Raw genomic sequence first — 21,580 nt, 5'->3', positions numbered from 1 at the left:
ATCTATTTTTTTTTTTTTGAGTTGGAGTCTCACTCTGTCACCCAGGCTGGAGTGCAGTGGCACACTCACGGCCACCCCAGCATCAACCTGCTAGGCTCCAGAGATTCTTCTGCCTCAGCCTTCCAAGTAGCTGGAACTACAGGCGCACCACCACACCCAGTTAATTTTCTATTTATTGTGGAGATAAAGTCTTACCAAGTTGCCCAGGTTGGTCTCGAACCCTCAGGCTCAGGCAATCCACTCACCTCAGCCTCCTAAAGTGCTGAGGTTACAGGCTGAGTCACTGAACCCGGCCACAGGATCTATTTTAAAACATTCTATAGACCAGGAAGAAATTTGAAATCAAATTTTAATTATACTCTTTATAACAGCATTAAAAAATATGAGTATATAGGAATAAGCCCCTCAAAAGATGCACAATACTTCTAAAATAAAAGTAAAATTTTATGAGATACGTTAAAATAACCCGAAATAAAAAGATACACCTTGTACATGAATTGGAAGTCACAATATTATAAAGATGACAATTCTCTCAACTGAATTTATGGATTCTATGTCTATCAATTAAAATCCCTGCCTTTTTTGTTATTTGAAACTTTACAAGCTGATTCTAAAATTTAGTAGAAGTACATGGGGCAAAGATTAGCCAGGCTACTCTTAAAGAAGTAAACAAGGTGGAAAAAATTTACTAAATGTCAAGACATCAAACAAAACTATGGGAACCAGACATTGTGTTATTGGCAAAGACACAGACAAATAGATGATATAATATATCCCCAAATAAGTGCCAAGTACAAATTTAGAACAAATTTATGAACAAAGTATCCTGTAGATCAGTGGGGAATGAATACTTTTGTTTAAAAATGGCTTTCTGATAAATAGGTGTGCATAGGAAATTGGATGTATTTCTCACACCATATAAGCTAATTTAGATGAGTTAAAGACTTGTGTGAAATGCAATACTACAAATCTACTGGAATATTAAATTAGAGAACATCTTCATGACTTTAGAGTGGTAACAGATTTCTTAAATCATTTAAAGCACTAATCTTAAAAATAAAAAATTGATAAATTCAACTTCATTAAAATTAATAACGTCTCATCAAAAGATATAATTAAAAGAGTTAAAAAGACAAAGTACACACAAGCATTTCCAAAGCATATACTAACAATAGGCTTGATTCAGAATATATTTTTACATCTTTTTGAAAATAATTAAGAAAAAGATAAATGCCATAGTAGAAAAAAGAAGAATATCTAAACAGGTACTTCAATAAAGAGTAAGTGCCAACAGGCAATGAGCAAATGTAGACTTGCTCATCCTCAGAAGTGATCAAAGAAATCCAAGTTAAAAATACAGTGGCATACCCCTATACACTCATCAGAGAGAGAAACATTAAAAACTTCTAAAATACCAAAAGCTACCGAGTTTTCTTATAAAGCAGCTTTTGGGAGTGCACATAGAGACACTAATTTGAATAACAGTTGGACATTCTCTTGTAAAGTTGAAGATATGCATACATTTTGACCCATCAATTCCAATCTAAGTATATACTTCAGTCTAAAGAAATGCAGACTCAAATGCTCCTGAATATATAGGGGGAAAAAGAAAGCAACCCAAATGTCTATCCACATTAGACAGAGTAAATACATTGTCATATTCTCACAAAATGGATTATAGCAGGGTCTGCAAAGGTATGTAGAATGATATAACGGGCATTGGAGACTCAGAAGGAGGAGAATGGAAGACGACAGATGAAAAATCACCTATCAGGTACAATGTGTACTAGTGGGAATGACAAGTACACTTAAAGCCCAGACTACTTTGTCGCTATACAATGCATCTATGGAACCAAAAACCACTTGTATCCCTAAAGCTACTGAAATTTTTAAAAAAATGTTAATGGATTATATTACATAACAATAAAAATGAATAGATGACTGTTTCATGAAATATCCATGACAGGTCCTCTCAAACATAATAATGAACAAAAGAAGCAAGAGGGAATACAACATTTATAGAATGTTTAAGGGGGGGAAATACTAATCTATATTGTTTAAGGATACATTCACATGTTTTTTTTAAAAAGCAATAAAATTAGAATTACAAGAGTTTGAATAGTGCTTATTTCTAGGAAGTAGAAGTGGGTGTAATTGGGAGGAGGTACAGGAGTCTTTTGGGGTGCTGATAATATTCAGATATTTTTGACCTGGTTAGTGGTTACCTAGCTATTTCTTGTAATTTTTGTTAAACTGTAGATGTGTGTTTTATTTATGTCTGTGTTATATTATTCTCACCATAACTAATGTAAAAGTAGGATAATAATAATACTTAGCCCAGAACCATCCGTGTGTGTGTGTGTGTGTGTGTGTGTGTGTGTGTGTGTGTGTGTGTGTGTGTTTTAGAAAGACTGAGAGAGTTCATGTAATGATACTACTACAAGACTTGGGATCTGGTGGTGCAAAATAAACATGAATTCTCTTGGGTTTTTTCATCACAGTCCTATTCACCATCAATACTACCTTGAGTTTATGCATATATTCAGAATTAGTGATGGCCACTGCCTGTCCTCATTCCATTTCTCCTTACAGACCCTTCAAGATTATCTCTATGAACCTACTGCTTATACTCAAGGAATGGGTAATTATGCCCTTTAGATATTGAAGCTACAGAGGCCATGGTTATCTTGAGTTTTTCCAATCCCAAGTCCAATAGTACATGAACACTACTTGGCACAGAAAGTCCTTAGGGTGAAAAATTCTTTTAACTTGGACCAGGCTCGGTGGCTCAGCCTGTAATCCCGTGCTTTGGCAGGCTGAAGTGAGTGGATTACCTGAGCCCGCGGGTTCGAGACCTGCCTGGGCAACTTGGCGAGACATAATCTCTACAATAAATCAAAAAATTAGCCAGGCATGGTAGTGCATGCCTGTAGTTCCAGCTACTTGGAAGGCTGAGGCGGAAGGATCGCCAGAGCTCACCAGGTCGAGGCTATGGTAGCCGGAAGCGGCCACTGCACTCCAGTCTGGGCGACAGAGTGAGACTCCAACTCAAAAAAAAAAAATCCTTTTAACTTACTTTCTGAATATTTCTCAAGTAGTCTCATATGCATTTTGTCCTGTATCTGAAATAGAAATGGATTTTGTCTTTTTTCTTCCGACTCTGAGATCCCAAAGTATTTTCCTTGAGAGGAATTATCCTCTCTTCAACTGGAGAGGTTAAGAAAAGAAATCTAGCAAAATTCATCTGGACTCTGATAGGAGCCCTTCCAAATTCTACCTGGGATTTCATCAGAGTATAACATACCAGACCTTAAGCCCCAAAGCCTCCAAGAAATTGTTTCCAAATCTGGGATCTCTGAAGAGTAGCCATCCTACACTTACCTGGAGTATCTCTTTGGTGAGCCATGGGAGTCCTTGGCATCATGAGAACAACCATCACAATTCCAGCTACTGTCCAGGGGTCCCTTGTCACAGTCATTTTCCCAGACTTGAAACAGAAACAATTTAGCAAAAGCATTGGCAGTCAGCATCACTGACACCAATTAACCTGATGTTTTACTTTGCAGGTAAAGAAAACTAAAAACCACCTATGAATTTTAGGATTGGACAGTTCCTAGGAAATAAACCAATCAACCCTACAATTTAAATTCTCCTTTGTCTCTGGGTAAATATTCTTAACGGAAGTTCTCAATTTCAAAATTATTCATTGACCATCTACTTGGTGCCCACTACTAGGTCATCGCCAAATACCACCGAACTCTGTGATATGCTTAAGATATGTTTGGAAGTTTCAGGAACCAGAAGAAGAACATGATTCAGGGTAATTCTCCCTGAGACATTTATTTAACTTCTCTGGTTCTTAAATTTGGAGTTTGACTGTGGCCAGGGGTAGGGAGTACAGAAAGAAAATGGAAATATACTTCCTGGAACAGAAGACAATTGTCTAGAAGCTGTTTGTTTTTTTCCTTGACTTAGCATTATAAGACACTAGGATATAATATAAAAGTAACAGACTTTGAAAAAAATTATTTGTTTCACAATTGGAGAATCTACTTACTTTGTGACCCTCAGTAAATTACATAATCTCTATGAGCCTTAGTCATTTTACCTTTAAAATGAAATTGAATGCATATGACTTGCTAATTGGAGGTTCTGGCTGAGAGCTAGAACTCCAGAACTAAGCTCTGTTATGTGCTCTCAGAGGGGACAAAATAGAGGCTATGAGGAGTAGATTACTGAGTAGAGTACACTGAGTTATTTAATCAGCTTCCTCCATTTTCAACACATACATCTTAAATAACCATTCAGAGGAAGCTTGCCGGGAAAAAAATTAGTTTCAGAGAGATGTCTTGGTACATCTGAGGCTACTGATAACCCAGTTACTACAGTAGCAATCAGGAAGTAAAATAGATTAATAGGAGGTAAGTAGGTTAAAGAAGGTTAATAGGAGTTCTTGGAAATCTGAATCTATCCTGGAGAAGAATAGACACATCACTACTATTATAATTATCAGAATTATTGTATCCATTGATATAACCATAATAGCTATCATTTTAGACTTTAATATGTGCCAGATATACTGTACATAAAAATATATTATCTCATGTATTCTAACCAAGACATGAGGTGATTATTATTATATGAATTTTCAGATAAGGAAACCATACTTCAGTTTGAGTAACTTACTCAAGATAACAAATTGCAATTTGTTTTAATGATGTACCTTTGATAATCAGTCTTGAAATTTACATAATACTTCATCCATTTGTACTAATAAGAAAAGTATTTGGGCAAAATATTGAAAAAACAAAATTACATAATTTCAAATAATGCAGCTTTTGTTAACCCATTAAATACATTACAAAAAAACAGCCTGAGGACCATTGACTGAGTCACAGGGATGATAGTGATTATGATGTTTTATTTGCAATCATCTTGCAAATTAATACAAAACATTAATTTATATAACATTAATATTAAATATGAATTTAGTTAATAATGTACATTCATTGATTTTAAGTGCTTTCAAAATAATTATGTTTAAAAATTAGACCAACATTCATATTTTAACCCCTCAGTTGCTCTTCTCCCAATGAATTACTGAGTAATCTTTTTAATTTTTATTGAGCAAATAGAATCTCATTGAAATAAGTCTTTGAACTAACTAATGCTGGTGATTAGCAAATAAATACTCTTTATGCTTCAAATGTCATGTACAATTAAGGACCTGAATCAATTGAAGAGAACAGAGGAACCACACTGATCAGATATGCCCCTGGTACTGCTGTTATAAATAAATAACTTTGGGGTTTATTATAGACATGGAAAAAGCATTTGGATTAGGTGAATCTTTCCATAATCTGCAACAAAAAGATTGAGGAAAACAATTGAACAGAGATCAGGTTTCTGTTTGGGGATGTAGAAAGCTGGAGACTAAGATACTCCCACCCTTAACAGGAAAAAGACAAACTGCAAGGTCACAATTTTTCTTGAACCCATCACGGAGCTAGGGTTGTAGGATGACCAATTAGCCTGAAATCTGAGAGAAGTGGGGCATGAGTGTTTGCTCACCTGGGGCAGATACAGCTGGAAATCAGTAAGAAGAATTTAGCTGGAATAGTTTTTTTAAATGAGGTCTGGCAAAAGACTGCAGAGGCCCAGGGGCTCACATTTTCTCCCAACCTTTTTATTCATGAACCCCCATGAGTGTTCAAGTAAAAAACGTAAGCGTCCTGAGAAAGCATTCCTCTTGCTTTTCAAAGAAAAAAATAGTTGAATAGAAGTTGAAGGTTTTATTCAGTTACTGTGCATTAAAATGAGTTAATTATCACCTGTGTAGAATATTCAGAAATCAGGGCCATGCGCAGTGGTTCAAGCCTGTAATCCCAGCACTTTGGGAGGCTGAGGTGAGAGGATTGCCTGAGCCAAGGGGTTTGAAAACAGCCTGGGCAATTTGGTGAGACCTTGTCTCTGCAATAAATCAAAAAATTAGCCGGGCGTGGTAGCGCGCCTGTAGTTGGAAGGCTGAGGCGGAAGGATCGCAAGAGCCCAGTAGTAACGCTGGGGTGGTCATGAGCGTGCCACTGCACTCCAGCCTGGGCGACACGAGACTCCACCTCAAAAAAAAAAAGAATATACAGAAATCAAAGAAGAGAGTTTTACTAAATCGTGTTGATAATAGGCTACAAAATCAAACACCATTTAGATCTATTATTATTATTCTCATATTTCCAAGCTTATTAAATTCGTTAACGTAAAATATGTTGACAAGTCTAATTAGATACATATATACCTACATCATACTAAACAATGTATATATAGTTATAAAGTCTTAACTTATTAACTAGATATTTAACACTTACAGAATGCCAGGCATTGTTCTACACACTCAAGAAATAATCATCCTCCCAAAAACCGTATAAGACCAAATACTACTATCATTCCCATTTTACAGGAGTGACGATTAAGGCATAGAGATGTACATTCACACAACCATTGCATGGCAGAGCTGGAACTTAAACTCAGACTTTCTGGATCCAGAGTCTATGTTCTAAACCACTATCGTACATTGTATCTAATACAAAGATGATAGACAAGGAAGAGTGGGAAGAAGGAGGAGAAAGAGAGAGGGAGAAAGGGAGGAGGGGGAAGGAGGAATGGGGAAGATAAGGGGGGAGGGGAGGAGGGAGGGGAGAAGGAGAGGAGAGAGTGTCTGGAAAGCTTCTCACCTCTTCTTCTTTCCCTGAATTTCCATATCCTCTTGTTTCCCCTTTCAGAGCCTCACAGATTGAGGTGATGTGAGAAAGGAAGAAGACGCGAAGGTGACCTGGGGAAAGACCCTTGTAAAATGTCGGGCGTTCACGGGGATTCTCTCCACGGAGGAAGTTGAGAACCAACTTAAATTTCGGTCTCAGTCGCCATCAGGCGATGAAAGTGCCGCATTACACCCTCAAAGCGATAAAGTAATGTTGCACAGTGGAGCCGGCCTCAAATTCCGGATTGTTTCTGAACTTTTCCATCTGGAATTTTATTTCATTTGACAGCTAACCTACATCGTGACAGTGTCCCTCGTGTTGGCATGAAAACCTAGTGTTCTTTAAACTCTATTTTCTCACTTATTAAGGATGTTATAAGGAGGAGATCTTTCTGCCCCCATAATCCCACCCACAGATGACTTGCCTCTCTCCCACCTTGCCTTTCCCCCACCCCCGCCCGCGCCCAGCACATCCTGAGGCCGAACCCTAAGAGGCTCCCAGGCCTCCCTGGGACAATAATGAAAATGAAGAGGACTTCTGATGAAGCAAAATGGCAGAATCGCGATTTCAGGTCAAATCCTGAGTGAATAGTTTGCTGCCAGGAAGAGTGCATGGAATCTTACTCTCTTAGAAATCAAATACGCAGGTCCAGTCCACGCTGAAAAGCAGATAACATGGTCTTCTGGTGGACACAACAGGGAGCCCAGGAAACCCTCTCACTGGCAATCCATCAAAAGTTGTGCCTCCAAATTGAGTACAAAGCATTTAAAGACCAATGGAGACAAGTAAGAACGACTTGATCCACACTGAAGTTCACCACCCAAATCAGAACATATAAGACAGGAGATGCCATGACCTTAAGAACCACCAAAGAAAAATCTGCCAGTGGATTAGGTGAGGGGGGAATCAGGGAAAGGCCTGACATGGTGAATCTTGCTCCAAGTGGAGGAAGTGTATAAATTTAGCAACCTTGGTTATTGCACTGAGGATAGGATGTGGCAAAGGGCACAAGGACTGCATAGGTGATTTTTTTTTATGGAAGCTGGTAAGAAACAAGGAAAAGCAATGAAGAAGCCATAGGATAAAGTGCTGCTCTACAGGGGACACGGCTGCATTATATTAGTAGAGTAATTCGTCATTAAGCCCTTGTGTGATGGACACTTGACTGAAATCTGGGCACAGGAAAAATTAATAAGACACAGGGTCCTGCTAACCGCCTAGAAGACACATTAACAAACAAGGGGACTTGCCAGAAATATGTAGAAAATACATTCAGATCACAAAGGATTAGATCAACTCCCTAGCAGAAGAATATTAAAGCTGACCCAGGACATAGAGAATGGCTTTCAAATCTAAGGAGGCATGAGAGGCTTGGAGATATGAAAAGGCTTCGAGGGAAGTGAAAGTTGCTTGGGATTAGTAAAGTGGGAAAGGGACAAGTGAAGTCAAAGACTTGGGATGGATGCCTCTGGTTCTGCAGTCAGTAGGACCATTATACAGGCTGACTGTGCGGCAGTTTTATACTTTAGAAAGAATACTCTGATGGAAAAAGTAGATTAAAAGGGCACAAAATTGGAATCAGAGAAAGCAGATAGGTGTCTACCACACACAGGCTAGACATGACGGGACCAGAACTAAAGTAGGATCACAGGAAAAAGAGGGCCAGAGAAATGTGAGGGAGCAGATCCAGCCAGACATGTCCTCAGCAACTGTATGTGGGAGAGGGGAGAAGGGAAGAGTAGAAGATGCTTGAGAGACCAAGTGAGCAGTGATTCCAGTCACAAAGGAAGAACAGTTTGAGAAAGAGAACATTGTCCATATTCAATATTTTGTATTTACAGGACCTATGGGCCACCCAGATGAAACTTTGCTCTGTGTGGTAGATGAAATAATGTCCCCCACTGCCACCACTGCAATGTCCATGTGTGAATTCCTGGAATTTGAGAATATGTTACCTTACATGGTAAAGGGGACTTCGCATTGGTGATTAAATTAAAATCTTGACATGGGGAGATTATCCTGGGTTATCCAAGTGGTTCCAATGGAATCACAAGGTCCTTAAAAGTGAAAGAAGGCAGGGGAATTAAAGAAGGAGATGTGAGGATAAAAGCAGAGATCAGAGTGACAATTACTAGAGTGGGGCATAACCCAAGGAATGTAGGTAGCCTCTGGAGGCTGGAAAAGAAAAAACAGATTCTCCTCTAGAGTCTTCAGAAGGGGAGCACAGACCTGCTAATACCTTGATTAGCCCCATATAACCATTAAAAGTAAAACTTCAGACAAATTAAACTTAGCAGAGTTTGTTTAAGCAAAGAACAATTCAAGAATAGGCAGCATCAGGAAAGGTTCAGAGAGTTCCACTCAGTAACTGGGCAGGCAGTATTTATGACAGAAAAGGAGTACTGTATAGAAACAACTTGATTGGTTATAGTTCAGCATTGTCTTATATGGACCAATCAGATTAGTTTGCTGCCTGTGATTGGCTGAGACTCAGCTATTTGTTACAAGAATATACACTTACATTAGGTTGCAGTTTGTTTACCCATTATTTTAGGTTGCAATTCACTATGTAGAAATTCAAAGTACAAAGGCAATTTTAGGCTAAATTTAATTTAACACTACCCATTTCAGGAGTATAACTTCCAGGACTGTCAGATAATAAATTTGTGTTGCTTTCAGCCACTAAATTGTGGTAATTTGTGGTAGCAGCAGCAGGATACTAATACATCCTGTAATTGAGAAGCAATGTAGCTCAAAGCTCAGGCTCTGGGTTCAAATGGATTTGAGTTCTTATCATAGCTCCATCACTTCCTACCCAGTTTATCTTGGTGTGTTAATTAATCTCTCTAAGCTTCCATTTTCTCGTCTACAAAATGGGACTATCTAATAGAATTTGTATCTGGAAAGAAAATGGGGAGGCAGTGGGGTCTGCTGTTTTTCATAACAAGCCTTATAGAAATATAGGTGCTCCTCAACTATCATGGTGTTATGTCCCAATAAGTTAACTGTAAGTTTAAAATGCCATAAGGTAAATATGCATTTAACACCTCTAACCTACCAAACATTATAGCTTAGCCCAGCCACCTTAAACATGTTTGGAACACTTACATAAGTGTGACTGACTGGGAGCGGCCCACCGTGGCCACTCAGCACTCAGATACCTCGTATCACTAGCCCAGGAAAAGATTCAAATTCAAAATTCAAAGTATGGTTTCTACAGCATGCATTTCATTTTTGCACCATTGTATAGTTGAAAATCATACGTCAGACCATCACAAATCAAGAACTATCAGTACTTGATGCTACATGGCTATGTATAACTTTGTATAAAAGGCAAAATAATTTTAAGATATTTGGGGAAATAAAAATAGAAAAATACTTTCATTTTTATTTTCTAAGATGAAAACTTTGATATATTTAACTTTTAATCCTCTTCAAAAAAAACTAACTGCCATACGATATTATACTGTGAGATTTACAGAGTTTCATACAGTTAATATTAAATACAATCTTACATCAGATTATGTTTAATACAAATTTAATTATATTAGGTTAAAATGTTAGCAATATTCTGCTAAATTATCACTGCAATTGTGTAACTTCAAACGGCTCAAGAGATTGTGAACAGAGGAAATAGATACCCTTCGTGCACAACAAAGAGGATTGACTATACAAGATTCTGGGTGTTCATTACACTATTAACGCAAAACAATTCTAAACAACTCCAGTGTCACTTGATAGAATGCACTAAGAAGCTGACAAAAGCAAATCACTCTACCTGGCAGTAAGCTACCCAAAGTAAGTAAGAAAACTACAAGCGTTGACAGCAAGAGAAGCTTTCCAAGCATAAGAATAAACTATGATAGATAATTTCAGATCCAGAATATTTGGAAAATTAATGAAGGTTACCTTTCTGGAAAATTCCTAACATATCACATAAATGGAACTTTTAAATACTTTATTAATGGGGGCAACACCAACCTGAATAACCTTAAAAGTAAGGTTGGCCCTCAAATAACATGCAGGGTTTGTCTCAGAGAAAATGCATAACACAGCAAGACTGTCCAGAAGCAGATACAGGAAGACATGAGATAGTGTACCCCTGGTGGCAAAGAATATATAAACATTGTGAGTCTGAATATACAGATTCGTTTAAGAAAAAAAAGACACTGGGAGTATGAGAAGGAATCAAGTACAAGTGCAATCTCATAATAAGACTTAACTATATGAAGCATAGACCAAAATAAGTGCTTAAGTAGCTAAAATAGTATCAATTTATGTTGGAAGCCTAAAAGGAAATAAATATATGACATAGATCCATATTCAAAGTTTATGTCAGCATTAAATTGAAAGAATACAGCTCATTTGACTATTGGTAGAAAAGTCAGCTGTAAAAGAAAGTGTAATCCAAGTTAATGATGTACATATATGGGTACTAGAATACATCATTCAATAGCCACTTATGATGAAATACTCAGAAAAATCGAAATAGAGGGGAACTTCTTTACCTTGATAAAAAAAATCTTACAGCTAACATACTTAGCGGTGAGAAACTGAATTCCCCCAAGGACCGGAAACAAGGTGAGGAGGTCTGCTCTCACCTCATTTATTCCACATAGTTTTGGAAGTTCTAGCCAGTGCAATGGGCAAGAAAAGTAAGTAAAAGGCATGCAGATCTCAAAGGAAGAAATAAAAATGGATCACAGACTGACATATAAAACATAAATCCATAAAACTATTAGGAGAAAATCTCAAGGATCTAGGATTAAGCAAAAAGTTCTTAGACTTGACACCAAAGCCATGATGCACAAAAGGAAAAATTAGTAAACTGGATTTCATCAAAATTAAAAAAATTTTTGCTCTGCAAAAGACCCTCTTGAAAGAATTAAAAGGCAAGCTACAAAGACTGGGAGAAAATATTTGCAAACCACATATCTGACAAAAGACTAGTATCTAGCTATAGGTTTTTTTAAAACTCACAAAATTCAACAGTAAAAAAAAAATCCTATTTTAAAAAAGTGAGCAAAAAGACATTTCACCAAAAAGGATACATAGATACCAAATAAGGACATGAAAAGATACACAGCATCATTAGCCAGTAGAGAACTGCAAATTAAAACCACCATGAGACATCACTACACATAATGGTTAAAATAAAAAACAGGAACCAAATGCTAGTGAAGATGAAAAGAAACCATATCACTCACACGGCTGGTGGGAATGTCAAAAGAAAATGGTGCAGACTTTCTGAAAAGCAGTTTGGTAGTTTTTTTAAAAAAACTAAGCATGCAACCTAGCAATTACACTCCTGAGCATTTATCCCAGAGAAAGGAAGACTTGTGTTCACAGAACAATCTGTACATACATGTTTATAGCAGTTTTATTCATAACAGACAAAAACTGGAAACAAACTGTGATGCATCCATACCACAGAATACTGCTTAGCAATAAAATGGAACAAACTTGAGATATGCGCCACAACCCAGATGAATCTCTAGGGACTTATGCTGAGTGAGGAAAATATCCCAAAAGATCATATACTATATTATTCCATTTATATAACATTTTTTAAATGGCAAAATGTTTAATGGTTGCCAGGGGAAAGGAGTGGAAATGGGAGGGAAGTAGATGTGGCAACAAAAGGACAAGTTGAGGGTACTGTGGTGATGGAAATGTTCTTTCTCTTGGCTTTATCAATGTCAATATCCAGATTGTGGAAATTTACTATAGTTTACAAGATGTTATCATTAAGGAAAACAATTTAAAATATGTGGAATCTCTCTGTACTATTGCTTATTAGTGTGTGTGCATCTCCAATTATATCAAAATAAAAAGTTTAATTTAGTAAGACATAGTTTTAACAACTTTTTTTTTTGAGTAGGAGTCTCACTCTGATACTAGGCTGGAGTGCAGTGGCACAGTCACGGCCACCGCAGCCTCAACTTGCTGGGCTCAGGTGATTCTTCCTCCTCAGCCTTCCAGGTAACTGGAAACGCAAGTGCACTCCACCATGTCCGGCTGATTTTTTTTATTTATTTATTTATTGTAGAGACAAGATCTCGCAAAGTTGCCTGGGCTAGTCTCTAACCCATGGGCTCAGGCAATCCTCTTATCTCAGCCTCCCAAAATGCTGGGATTGTAGGCATGAGGCACCGCGCCCGGCTAACATTTTTAATAAAACTAAGTGACATGGTATCCCCATGAACCTCAAATGGGGACAAACAACTAGCAGTTACAAGAACTGCCTAGTGTAAGTGTCTCTGCTGGAGAAGGTGGAGGAAAGCAACTAGGCATGTGACAGACCTGTAGGGCCAACAAATCCTCAGTGAAAAACACAGCAGACCAGCAAGAGCACAGCAGATAAAACCAGGAGGAGTCTTTCCAGTCCATCAGCAATTAAACACAAGGAGTCTTGATAAGATTAGACGGAAAAAAGGCAGTCTCATTTCTAAGAACCCTCTACACTGACCAACTAGGCATCTTTCCAAGGCCTTTCGCTGAGAAAAAAACTGGAGGGAAGTAGAATAAAAATGGAGTCAGGCAGAGACAAAGAGACAAAGGAAAAGAAGTTCAAAGTGGGGGATGGAAACAGAGTCAAGGACTCTCAAAAAGCAAGCTGACATATTTTTTAGCACAATGCTAAAACAATAGAAGAGGGAGCTTTGTGAAGTTAAATGAAACAATCCTGGACTATGCCTTCATCTAAAAGTTCTTAAAACTTGTTGAGAGCTCCAAGGAGCTTTAGTTTACAGGAGTTATGCCAAGTGACATTAATAATTATTTGCTTGTTTTTAAATAACAGTGATAAACCCATAAGTTAACATAAGCAACATTTGTGGGAAATAGCTGTATTTTCTAGCACAGAAAAATAGTGAAAAAGATAGCTTGGCTATGTGTTCTTCAACATTCAATCTGTAACAATACATTGTTTTGACTGAAGTACATGAAGAAAATCTGATCTTACTCAGATATATAGTTGGGGAAAAGAGGAAAATTTAAGTAGGAGCAAAATTGTCATCTATTATAGATACTTTTCTTTAATAAGAGACCAAAATTCAACAAATTTTAGATTCTTATAGGTTAGTTGTAATGTAAAACCTTTTTTTGCACTACAACTAACATAACTTTTATAAACAATTAAATTTTTATATTCTGTCATGTTAAAATTCACTGGTCTATCTTTAAATGGATCTTTTATTAGCCAGACACGGTGGCTCACACCCATAATCCCAGCACTTTGGGAGGTGAAGGCAAGAGGATTACCTGAGCCCATGGGTTCAAGACCAACCTGGGCAACTTAGCGAGACTTAGTCTCTGCGATAAATAAAAAAAAGCAGCTGGGCATGGTGGCACATGCCTGTAGTTCCAGCTACTTGAAAGGTTGAGGCAGAAGGATCACCAGAGCCTAACAAGTTGAGGCTGTGGTGGCCATAAGCAGGACACTGCACTCTAGCCTGGGCAACAGAGTGAGGCTCCAACTAAAAAAGAAAAGAAAAGAAAAGAAAGAAATAGTACAACTATAAAAGGGGAGATGGTGGGGAAAACAAAGGCAAAAGAAATCTCAACTGTTTTCAGTAACCCTTTTGGTGGTTGTAGTATGAGTGTTGTAATCCTTAGACTGCTGTACATGTTAATTTGGGAAAAGCAAGTACACAAATCTGGACATCTAAATTGTGTGTCTCTGTGTCTTTGAAAACCAGAATTCTTGGTGTAAAAGAAAGGAGATGAAGACATATAAAGAGACTGATTTTTTAATATATGCATATATGATCATTATATTTTCACTGGAAAGGCCTGACGCAATTCCCAGTTCCTACATAGGGTCCCCAACCTCCTCACCCCCAACTTTCTTTCTGTATCCTGACAGGAAAATTCCTTGGCCATTCTGTGACTCAACCAGCTGCAGGTTTTTCTGGGCAGGTTTGAACGAAACCAGGCCTTGAACATTCCCAGGCACTGATAAAGTTGTTCTGAGTTGTCCCAAAACATTGAAAGAAACTTGGTCCCAGCCTTGAGCCAATCCCTTAAACTCGCATATAAACTCTATACCCTGGCCCCACCGATGCAGACATACCTAGGAAGACCCATTTCCATGCCCATTTCGCCAAGTCCATGGTGAGCACTGCTGCAGCACTCTATAAGTAAGTTCCCCTAATAAGTGTTTTGGACTGATCACCCAGGCATTTAGTGCTTCTTTCTTCGGAATTTCACTGGCCGCATCTCAGAATGGTTTGGGGCACTCCTTTAAGGGAATTCCCCTGCTGTCACTTTTAGGGTACTTCCAGGTCTGGGAAGGAGATGTACAAGATGAACCAGAAACATCTTGCCATACCAGATAACACAGGAACTGTCAGAAGGCTTGTGTCAAAAGAACTCAGTTTCATTTTTGGTGAGTGGAAACTTTCTCAAGTGGCCACCAGAAATAAAACATGAGCTTCCACAAAGAAAAATTGCAGTAGATTAAAACCTAACAAATATACGTAAATATTTCAGTTTATAATGATTTTTAAAATGAAGCAAAACCTAATTAGTCACCTGGTTTATTAACTTGAAAACTAGTAAATAAAAGAAGAATCAAACACTGGTCTTGCCTTTCCACTGCACCACTGAATAACTCACTAATAAATGAAGGGAGGTATCTCTTTATAGAAGTAATAACGAATACAAATGAAGAAAATGAAAAAAATTTTAGAATTAGAATATCATCATTTTTTAATCCTCAATAAATGTACACACCTAGGCAGGTAGTTTCAATGGTTGCTAACATCACAAAAAGAGAAACAAGCAGATATTATGCACCTCATGGTGAAACATCATCGCACCATCTACAGATTTTCCAAAAGGATCGAACCAAAATCTGAATTAGCCTCTGAATTCAGATGTCAATTTGCATGAGGTACAAAGGACAGGAGACATGTTCAACTGCACCATGTGTAGGTAATCAGCAAAATCCAGAGCGTGGGAAACTCTGCAGGTCAAATAACTAACTTGCCATACCATATGGTTATATAGCTTGGGTTTTTCAACAAATTAATCATAAAGGATGGGGAGAAACTTGTGAAGTATAAAAGACAACTAAGCTAGGGTGTCCAGGAATGCACACCTGGGTGAACAGACTACAAAGAAGTGCAAAAAGGGGGTTTCCATAAAAGTCAGAATATTGAGAGGAAGTAAAGGTTTTGATTGACCTAAGGCATCAGGATACATCTGCTAGAGTTAGCAAAGTTCTCTTTCTTAACTGGAGTGGTGATTGCTGGAGTTTTGCCTCAAATAATTCATTAAATTATACATTTTATGTGGCTCTCTGTAGCTTGTTTTATTTTACAATAAAAAAGATTTTTAAAACAGTGAAAAGGAAGCAATGACTATCTGAACATCATCTTCTGAAGGCTGTAAAGACTGCAACTGGAAGAGAGAAAGCTTTGAGAATTGTGACTTATTGAACCAGGGCTGGAGCATAGAAAAGTAAATGATTTGGGACTAGAAGGAATTATGTCTTAGGGGAGTTTCTGGACAGTGTCCTCGGTAATACTGATTAATGACGTGTACAAGTAGAAGAAAGAAGGAAAGATGGGTGGAAGGTGCGTGATCTCAAAACACAAATCTCTAGAATTAGTTCAGACTACTTCAAGGACCACGGAAAGAATATTGACCTCATGGATGCCCTTTGCCTTGCCTAAGACCCAGGCCACTGAGAACTAAATCAGGCTCCAGGAGGAGAAGCTTCAGTGAGGACGTTAGCATGGCTGCCAGGGCATGACAGTTCTAGGGACCTGCAAAAACAATGATGAAGGTATCAAGAGGCAACCCCACTCTACCATTCCAGGGATTCAGGGGACAGTACCACCCATCAGAGTCAACCCTACCTAACCCAAGGTGTCTCCCTCTGGCCAAACAACTATCAGAATGATCTACCACCCACAGACAAGGAAGAATATATATTACCTCATCACCAGACTGCTGAGTATCCATATATCCTGGAAATAAATGAAGAGAAAAATGGATTGATCCAATTAGGACCAAATGTGATCATCCTAAGAGATGGGGGATAGCTGGTAATGTCAGAACTCCATCTCTGCTTACCCCCCAGAATATTTCTCGCTTCAGAAAAGATTACTTAGTGATCCCTGAGAAGTACAATCAACTTTCCTTGCCTTAGATCTTTGATGTTAGGGAAGGGGCGAAGCCAAGGGACACGCAGCAGGGAACTCCTCAGAGGCTCATTACCTTTCCGAGCCCTGAGGTGGATGACAATCCCCACCAGAAAGAAGATTAGCCCAAGTAGGAAGGCTGCAACTCCACTCAGCAGCTTTCTCCAAGAATATTCGGACTGAGCTCCTATGGGAAACAGGTCTTAAAGTTAGTAAAAAGCTCCCAATATTTATGCATCTTCTTGAAATTTCAGAGTCTGTATTGGACACCAAATCCAAGGCTACCTATAGAAAAAATAAATCTAGAAATGGCCAAGCTCTGCACCCACAGAGTTGTCACCTAATCCTTACCAATTCTTACAGCCCATAAGAAAGTTCCTGAAATACTAAGACCAGAGTATTAGAGGATACTAGTTCACAGGGTTGGAAGCATCTAATGAGGTGATTAAACCTCCTTATTTCTTGGAAAATATGAGGATAGATATCTGCCATGCTTTCTCCCACCCTAACCCAAGGACTCTGGTTTCTGTGACTCTCCCAGACCAAGAGAAAGATGAATGTAGACATGACACAGGTTCTGTATTGAGTCAGTATGATCCTGAGGCGGGCCCAGAGAGTACAAGAAACCAATTCTCACTCCACTCCACAGACACAGGGCTCAGCAGGCTGGGGTGATCAACAAGGCAAGTGTAGACATCTCCAAGTTCAGGAATCATTTCTAGCATCACCATAGTCTGAAAGGTCCAGTCTCCATTCCTGATAAGGTCAGTGGACATGATCCCAGTTCTCTCCTCCTGCCCATTCCGGAACCACCTGATCTTGATGTCCCCTGGATAGAAGCCGGTCACAGAGCAGAGCAGCAGGTTGTGCTGCTGCAGAAATGGGGTTCTCTCTGGGTACACTGTCACCTCTGGTTGCACTAGAAAAGGAGAGAAAAGTGAGACACTGTGAAGGAAAGCCACCACGCCAAGACAGGAGCTCCTTTAGGGAGGACCACTACCCCTAATCTCCTTCCCAGATCACCCAAGTATAAACTGGACATGTAGGGAAATCTCAGCCTCTGAGATCAGAAACAAAGTATGTCAATGTCTGCAAGAATGATTTACACTTTATGAGGTACTCCCACAATTACCACTTCTATTTGAGAGTACACTAGTCCTCAAAGCCCCTGAGAACCTTGGGGGTCTGGGACCAAGACCATAGTAACCTATGAGGATAATAAATGAGTCACAGTTGGGTGTAGACTCTCCTAATCATGATTTATTTAGGCTGAAGCAGAAAATTGTTTATCTTAAGGAAAAAAAGCCATTAGCAGATTCATACAGGTAATATTCCTGAGCCCCACCAGAACCACTTCCCAACTCACCTTTTCTCTCCACAGTGAAGGGGGCCCCCAGCCTGTAGTTATATCTGCAGAGCGCATCCACAGACGCTCTGCTCCTCGCCAATATATCCGGACGACGGTTCCACTGCTCAGCATCGGGCTGCCCTAACCTCGTCAGTGCCACAAACATCCCCACATCGCTGTCGAAATGTGCATACTCCTCCAAGTTAAAGATGAATCTGACCACAAACCGCACCTTTTCTGTCCCATTGGTGAAGTAACAGTCAGCCTTTGCCTGAATCACAAAATCTTCTAGAAAAACAAAAAAGGACCATGAATCAGCCTGCACCTCTGGGAAAACCCTTACCTGGTAAATTACGTCAGACCACATGGATTTGAAAGGAGGCCTATAGGCTTCAGTATGTTCAAAAGCATAATGTTAAGCAAGAAGAAACAGAATGTGATTCAACACACTTGACATTTATAAATTTTTAAAATACACACAGAAAAACAATGCTACACCTTTTGAAAGGACACCCTCATACTTAAAGATATATCAGACACATTTAGAATAGATTATCTAGGGAAGAGAGAGAGTGAGAATGGAGACAAGGGAAGACAGAAGACAGTCCTTGAACTGACTGATGATTACAATGTGCTGTGAACTCATTGGATGGGACTAACTCAATTTTATGCACTTGAGAAAAACAATTACAATAAAAGGAAATTCAAATAGGATCAATAATGCAGGTAGGTCAGGAAAGACTTCGTTGAAAACATAGCATTTAAGACTTGAGGGATAATTGCTGTTGACCTTGAGTTGTAATTTTATTTTCATTCCTATGTTCAGAGGCCTCCGCTAGGAACTACAGAGCTGAGCCAGAGGGACAATCCTTCTGGGTCAACCAAGCTCATCTCTCATTCTGTAGCTAATTTCAGGTGAGGCTCCGACCATCAATTCCTCAGCATTTATAGTCTTTTCACTTTCCTCTTACAGTCTAAATCAGAGAGAAATTTTTTCACCATCATTTAAAATCTATGCTGATTTTTTTTTTCAATTGTGTTGATTAATGGACAGTATAAAGTCAGTGGCTTTCTTTTTTTTTTTTTTTTTTGAGTTAGAGTCTCACTCTGTCACCCAGACTGGAGTGCAGTGGCATGCTCCTGGCCACCGCAGCCTCGACCTGCTGGGCTCAGGCGATCCTTCCACCTCAGCCTTCCAAGTAGCTGGAACTACAGGCGTGCACTACCACGCACGGCTGATTTTTGATTTATTGTAGAGACGAGGTCTCACCAAGTTGCCCAGGCGGGTCTCGAACCCACGGGCTCGGGCAATCCACTTACCTCAGCCTCCCAAAGGCGCGGGATTACAGGCTGAGCCACCGAGTGGCTTTCATTAAGAATGATGATCCACCACCATCACCACCACCACCACCACCACCCCCAACACACACACACACACACACACACACACACACACACGGAGATTTGTTCCTCTTTTGTATTAGTGAAACTTTGACATGCAAAGGGAGCTCTGTTCTTAGCACATAACTTCCTGTTTTCTGCTCATGAAGATGTGCTTTCAAGGTCTCACATTGCTTTGTGTTTGTATAGCCTGCCACCTCAGCTAGAAAAATCACACTGAGAAATCACTTGTACTCCACAACATGAAGACAAGGATGATGTATTCAATTTCTCTTACTTCTCAAAACTGCTTAGTACAATTCTGACCATATAATAGGGGCTCAACAAATGACAGAAAAAGCAATCTTTGTTTTCAATTTCATTTTTTCCATATATACCCCCACTGGATAAATACAGAAACAGTCATCGTCATCAGAGTAAACTAGCCAAAGAATGGCAGCTTTTCTCAGACTGCCTCCAGCTTTTACAGTTCTCCTAACTGGCGTTGATATAGTAAGAACTTTAAAAAGACAAAATGTTTCTTTTTTCCTGCCTCCCTATTCTTGGTTCTAGTACAAGAAGTTTCTTTTCTCAGAAGTCCATTGCACAGGGTAAAGAAGGAGAATCTCTCTGCCAAAAGGAAAAGCACTGCTCTTTGAAGCCTGAAGTCACTTCCAGTCTAGTCAGTGGCCTAGACCTATCAGAAAAGGCTTCCCTCTCCCAGTCAAATTTTTGCATATACACCCCAAAAACTGCTGTATTCTTACCTGGAATGTCTGTGCCTTGAGTCATGGAGGAATTCAGCATGATGAAATTCACTAACAGAGCCACCACCCAGGGGACCCATCCAGAACCCATTCTGGAAAGAAAAAAGATAAGATAGTGAAATTGCCAGCCTCTTCAGAATGGACTTTGCCCTTACACAACTCAGTCAGAAAATATTCATTAGGAGTATAAATAGATATTTTTCTGACTTCCCCCAGATTGGAAACTCCTTAACCAATCAAGATAGAAGAGTTTTACATCACTAGGTACTGGGTAGAATACTTTTATAAAGTTATTATTCCACTCAAGAATTATTTGCCTGCAGGATCACTGACAGTAATTTAGGTACGTGGAAAATGGACTGAGAGAATAAGAAAAATATTATTCTACATAGTATGGAGCCCTAGAAGAACTAGGCAGGCTGTACATCATGTAACCTGCTATCCTCACTTAGCATTGTCCCTGTCCTGTTCTGACCAAAAGTTCTCCCTTCCTATTGGCAATGTGGACATTGCCAATGAGTATGTAAATTAAGAAGGAAGTGGACAGCATTCTGAAGCATCTGCCTTAAGAGGAGGTAGTGAAGGGATTATCAAAGAGGAAATAGAGAATATTTGGAGAGTACAATTTCCTATAGGCCAAGAGGACCACAAAAGAAAAAAAAAACATAGAGAACACATTCTCAAAAGAATAAAATGCTGCAAAAATGTTGACCAGGATATAGCATAAGAAAGAATTACTGTGTTTTATAATGAGTGAGGCACCGATAACCTTCAATAGGACAGCAGAATGTTAACAGTAGAAACCATATTTCAAAAAAAGTAGAGTGAATTGAAAATGAGGAAATGAAGGCAGCAGATAAACAGTCTTTTGAGAATTTTGAAAGTGAAAAAATGAAAAAAAAAATGGGACTCTCACCTGATAGAAAAGTAACACTAAAGAAAAGATACTTTCTTGTCTTATGTTTTTACTTGACACATAATAATTGCACATATTTATGAGATACAGTGTGATGTTTTGATACGTATATACAATATGTAATGAACAAATCAGGGTAATAGCATATCCATTACCTCAAACACTTGTCATTTTTTTGTGATGAAAACATTCAAAATCCTTCCTTCTAGTTATTTTTAAATATACATTATTGATAACAAAAGAGGCCAGGCATGGTGACTCAT

The 21,580-nt window shown here is 38.8% G+C and overlaps 1 protein-coding gene across 2 annotated transcripts; it reads right to left on the bottom strand.

Moving 5' to 3' along the window:
• Positions 1 to 21: 21 nt before the first annotated feature.
• LOC103271936 (HLA class II histocompatibility antigen, DO beta chain) lies at positions 22 to 20,605 on the bottom strand. Of its 2 annotated transcripts, XM_008069435.2 has the most exons (6): positions 20,402 to 20,605; positions 18,273 to 18,542; positions 17,544 to 17,825; positions 16,983 to 17,093; positions 16,701 to 16,732; positions 16,070 to 16,528 (listed from the first exon to the last, which is right to left on the bottom strand). In XM_008069435.2, the coding sequence occupies exons 1-6, from the start codon at positions 20,490 to 20,492 to the stop codon at positions 16,493 to 16,495; spliced, it is 822 nt and encodes a 273-aa protein (XP_008067626.1). In that variant the 5' UTR covers positions 20,493 to 20,605; the 3' UTR covers positions 16,070 to 16,492. The 2 variants fall into 2 exon arrangements, with proteins under 2 accessions (XP_021573924.1, XP_008067626.1); XM_021718249.1 differs by lacking the exons at positions 16,070 to 16,528; positions 16,701 to 16,732 and adding an exon at positions 22 to 32 and having other exon boundaries at positions 17,053 to 17,093.
• Between the last annotated feature and the right edge of the window lie 975 nt (positions 20,606 to 21,580).

This window comes from Carlito syrichta, unplaced genomic scaffold (assembly GCF_000164805.1).
Source record: "Carlito syrichta isolate Samal-C Ts95f unplaced genomic scaffold, Tarsius_syrichta-2.0.1 Scaffold312028, whole genome shotgun sequence".
Lineage (NCBI taxonomy): Eukaryota > Metazoa > Chordata > Mammalia > Primates > Tarsiidae > Carlito > Carlito syrichta.
The sequence above is the reverse complement of the archived record's forward strand: the minus strand, read 5'-3'. Positions and strand labels throughout refer to the sequence as shown.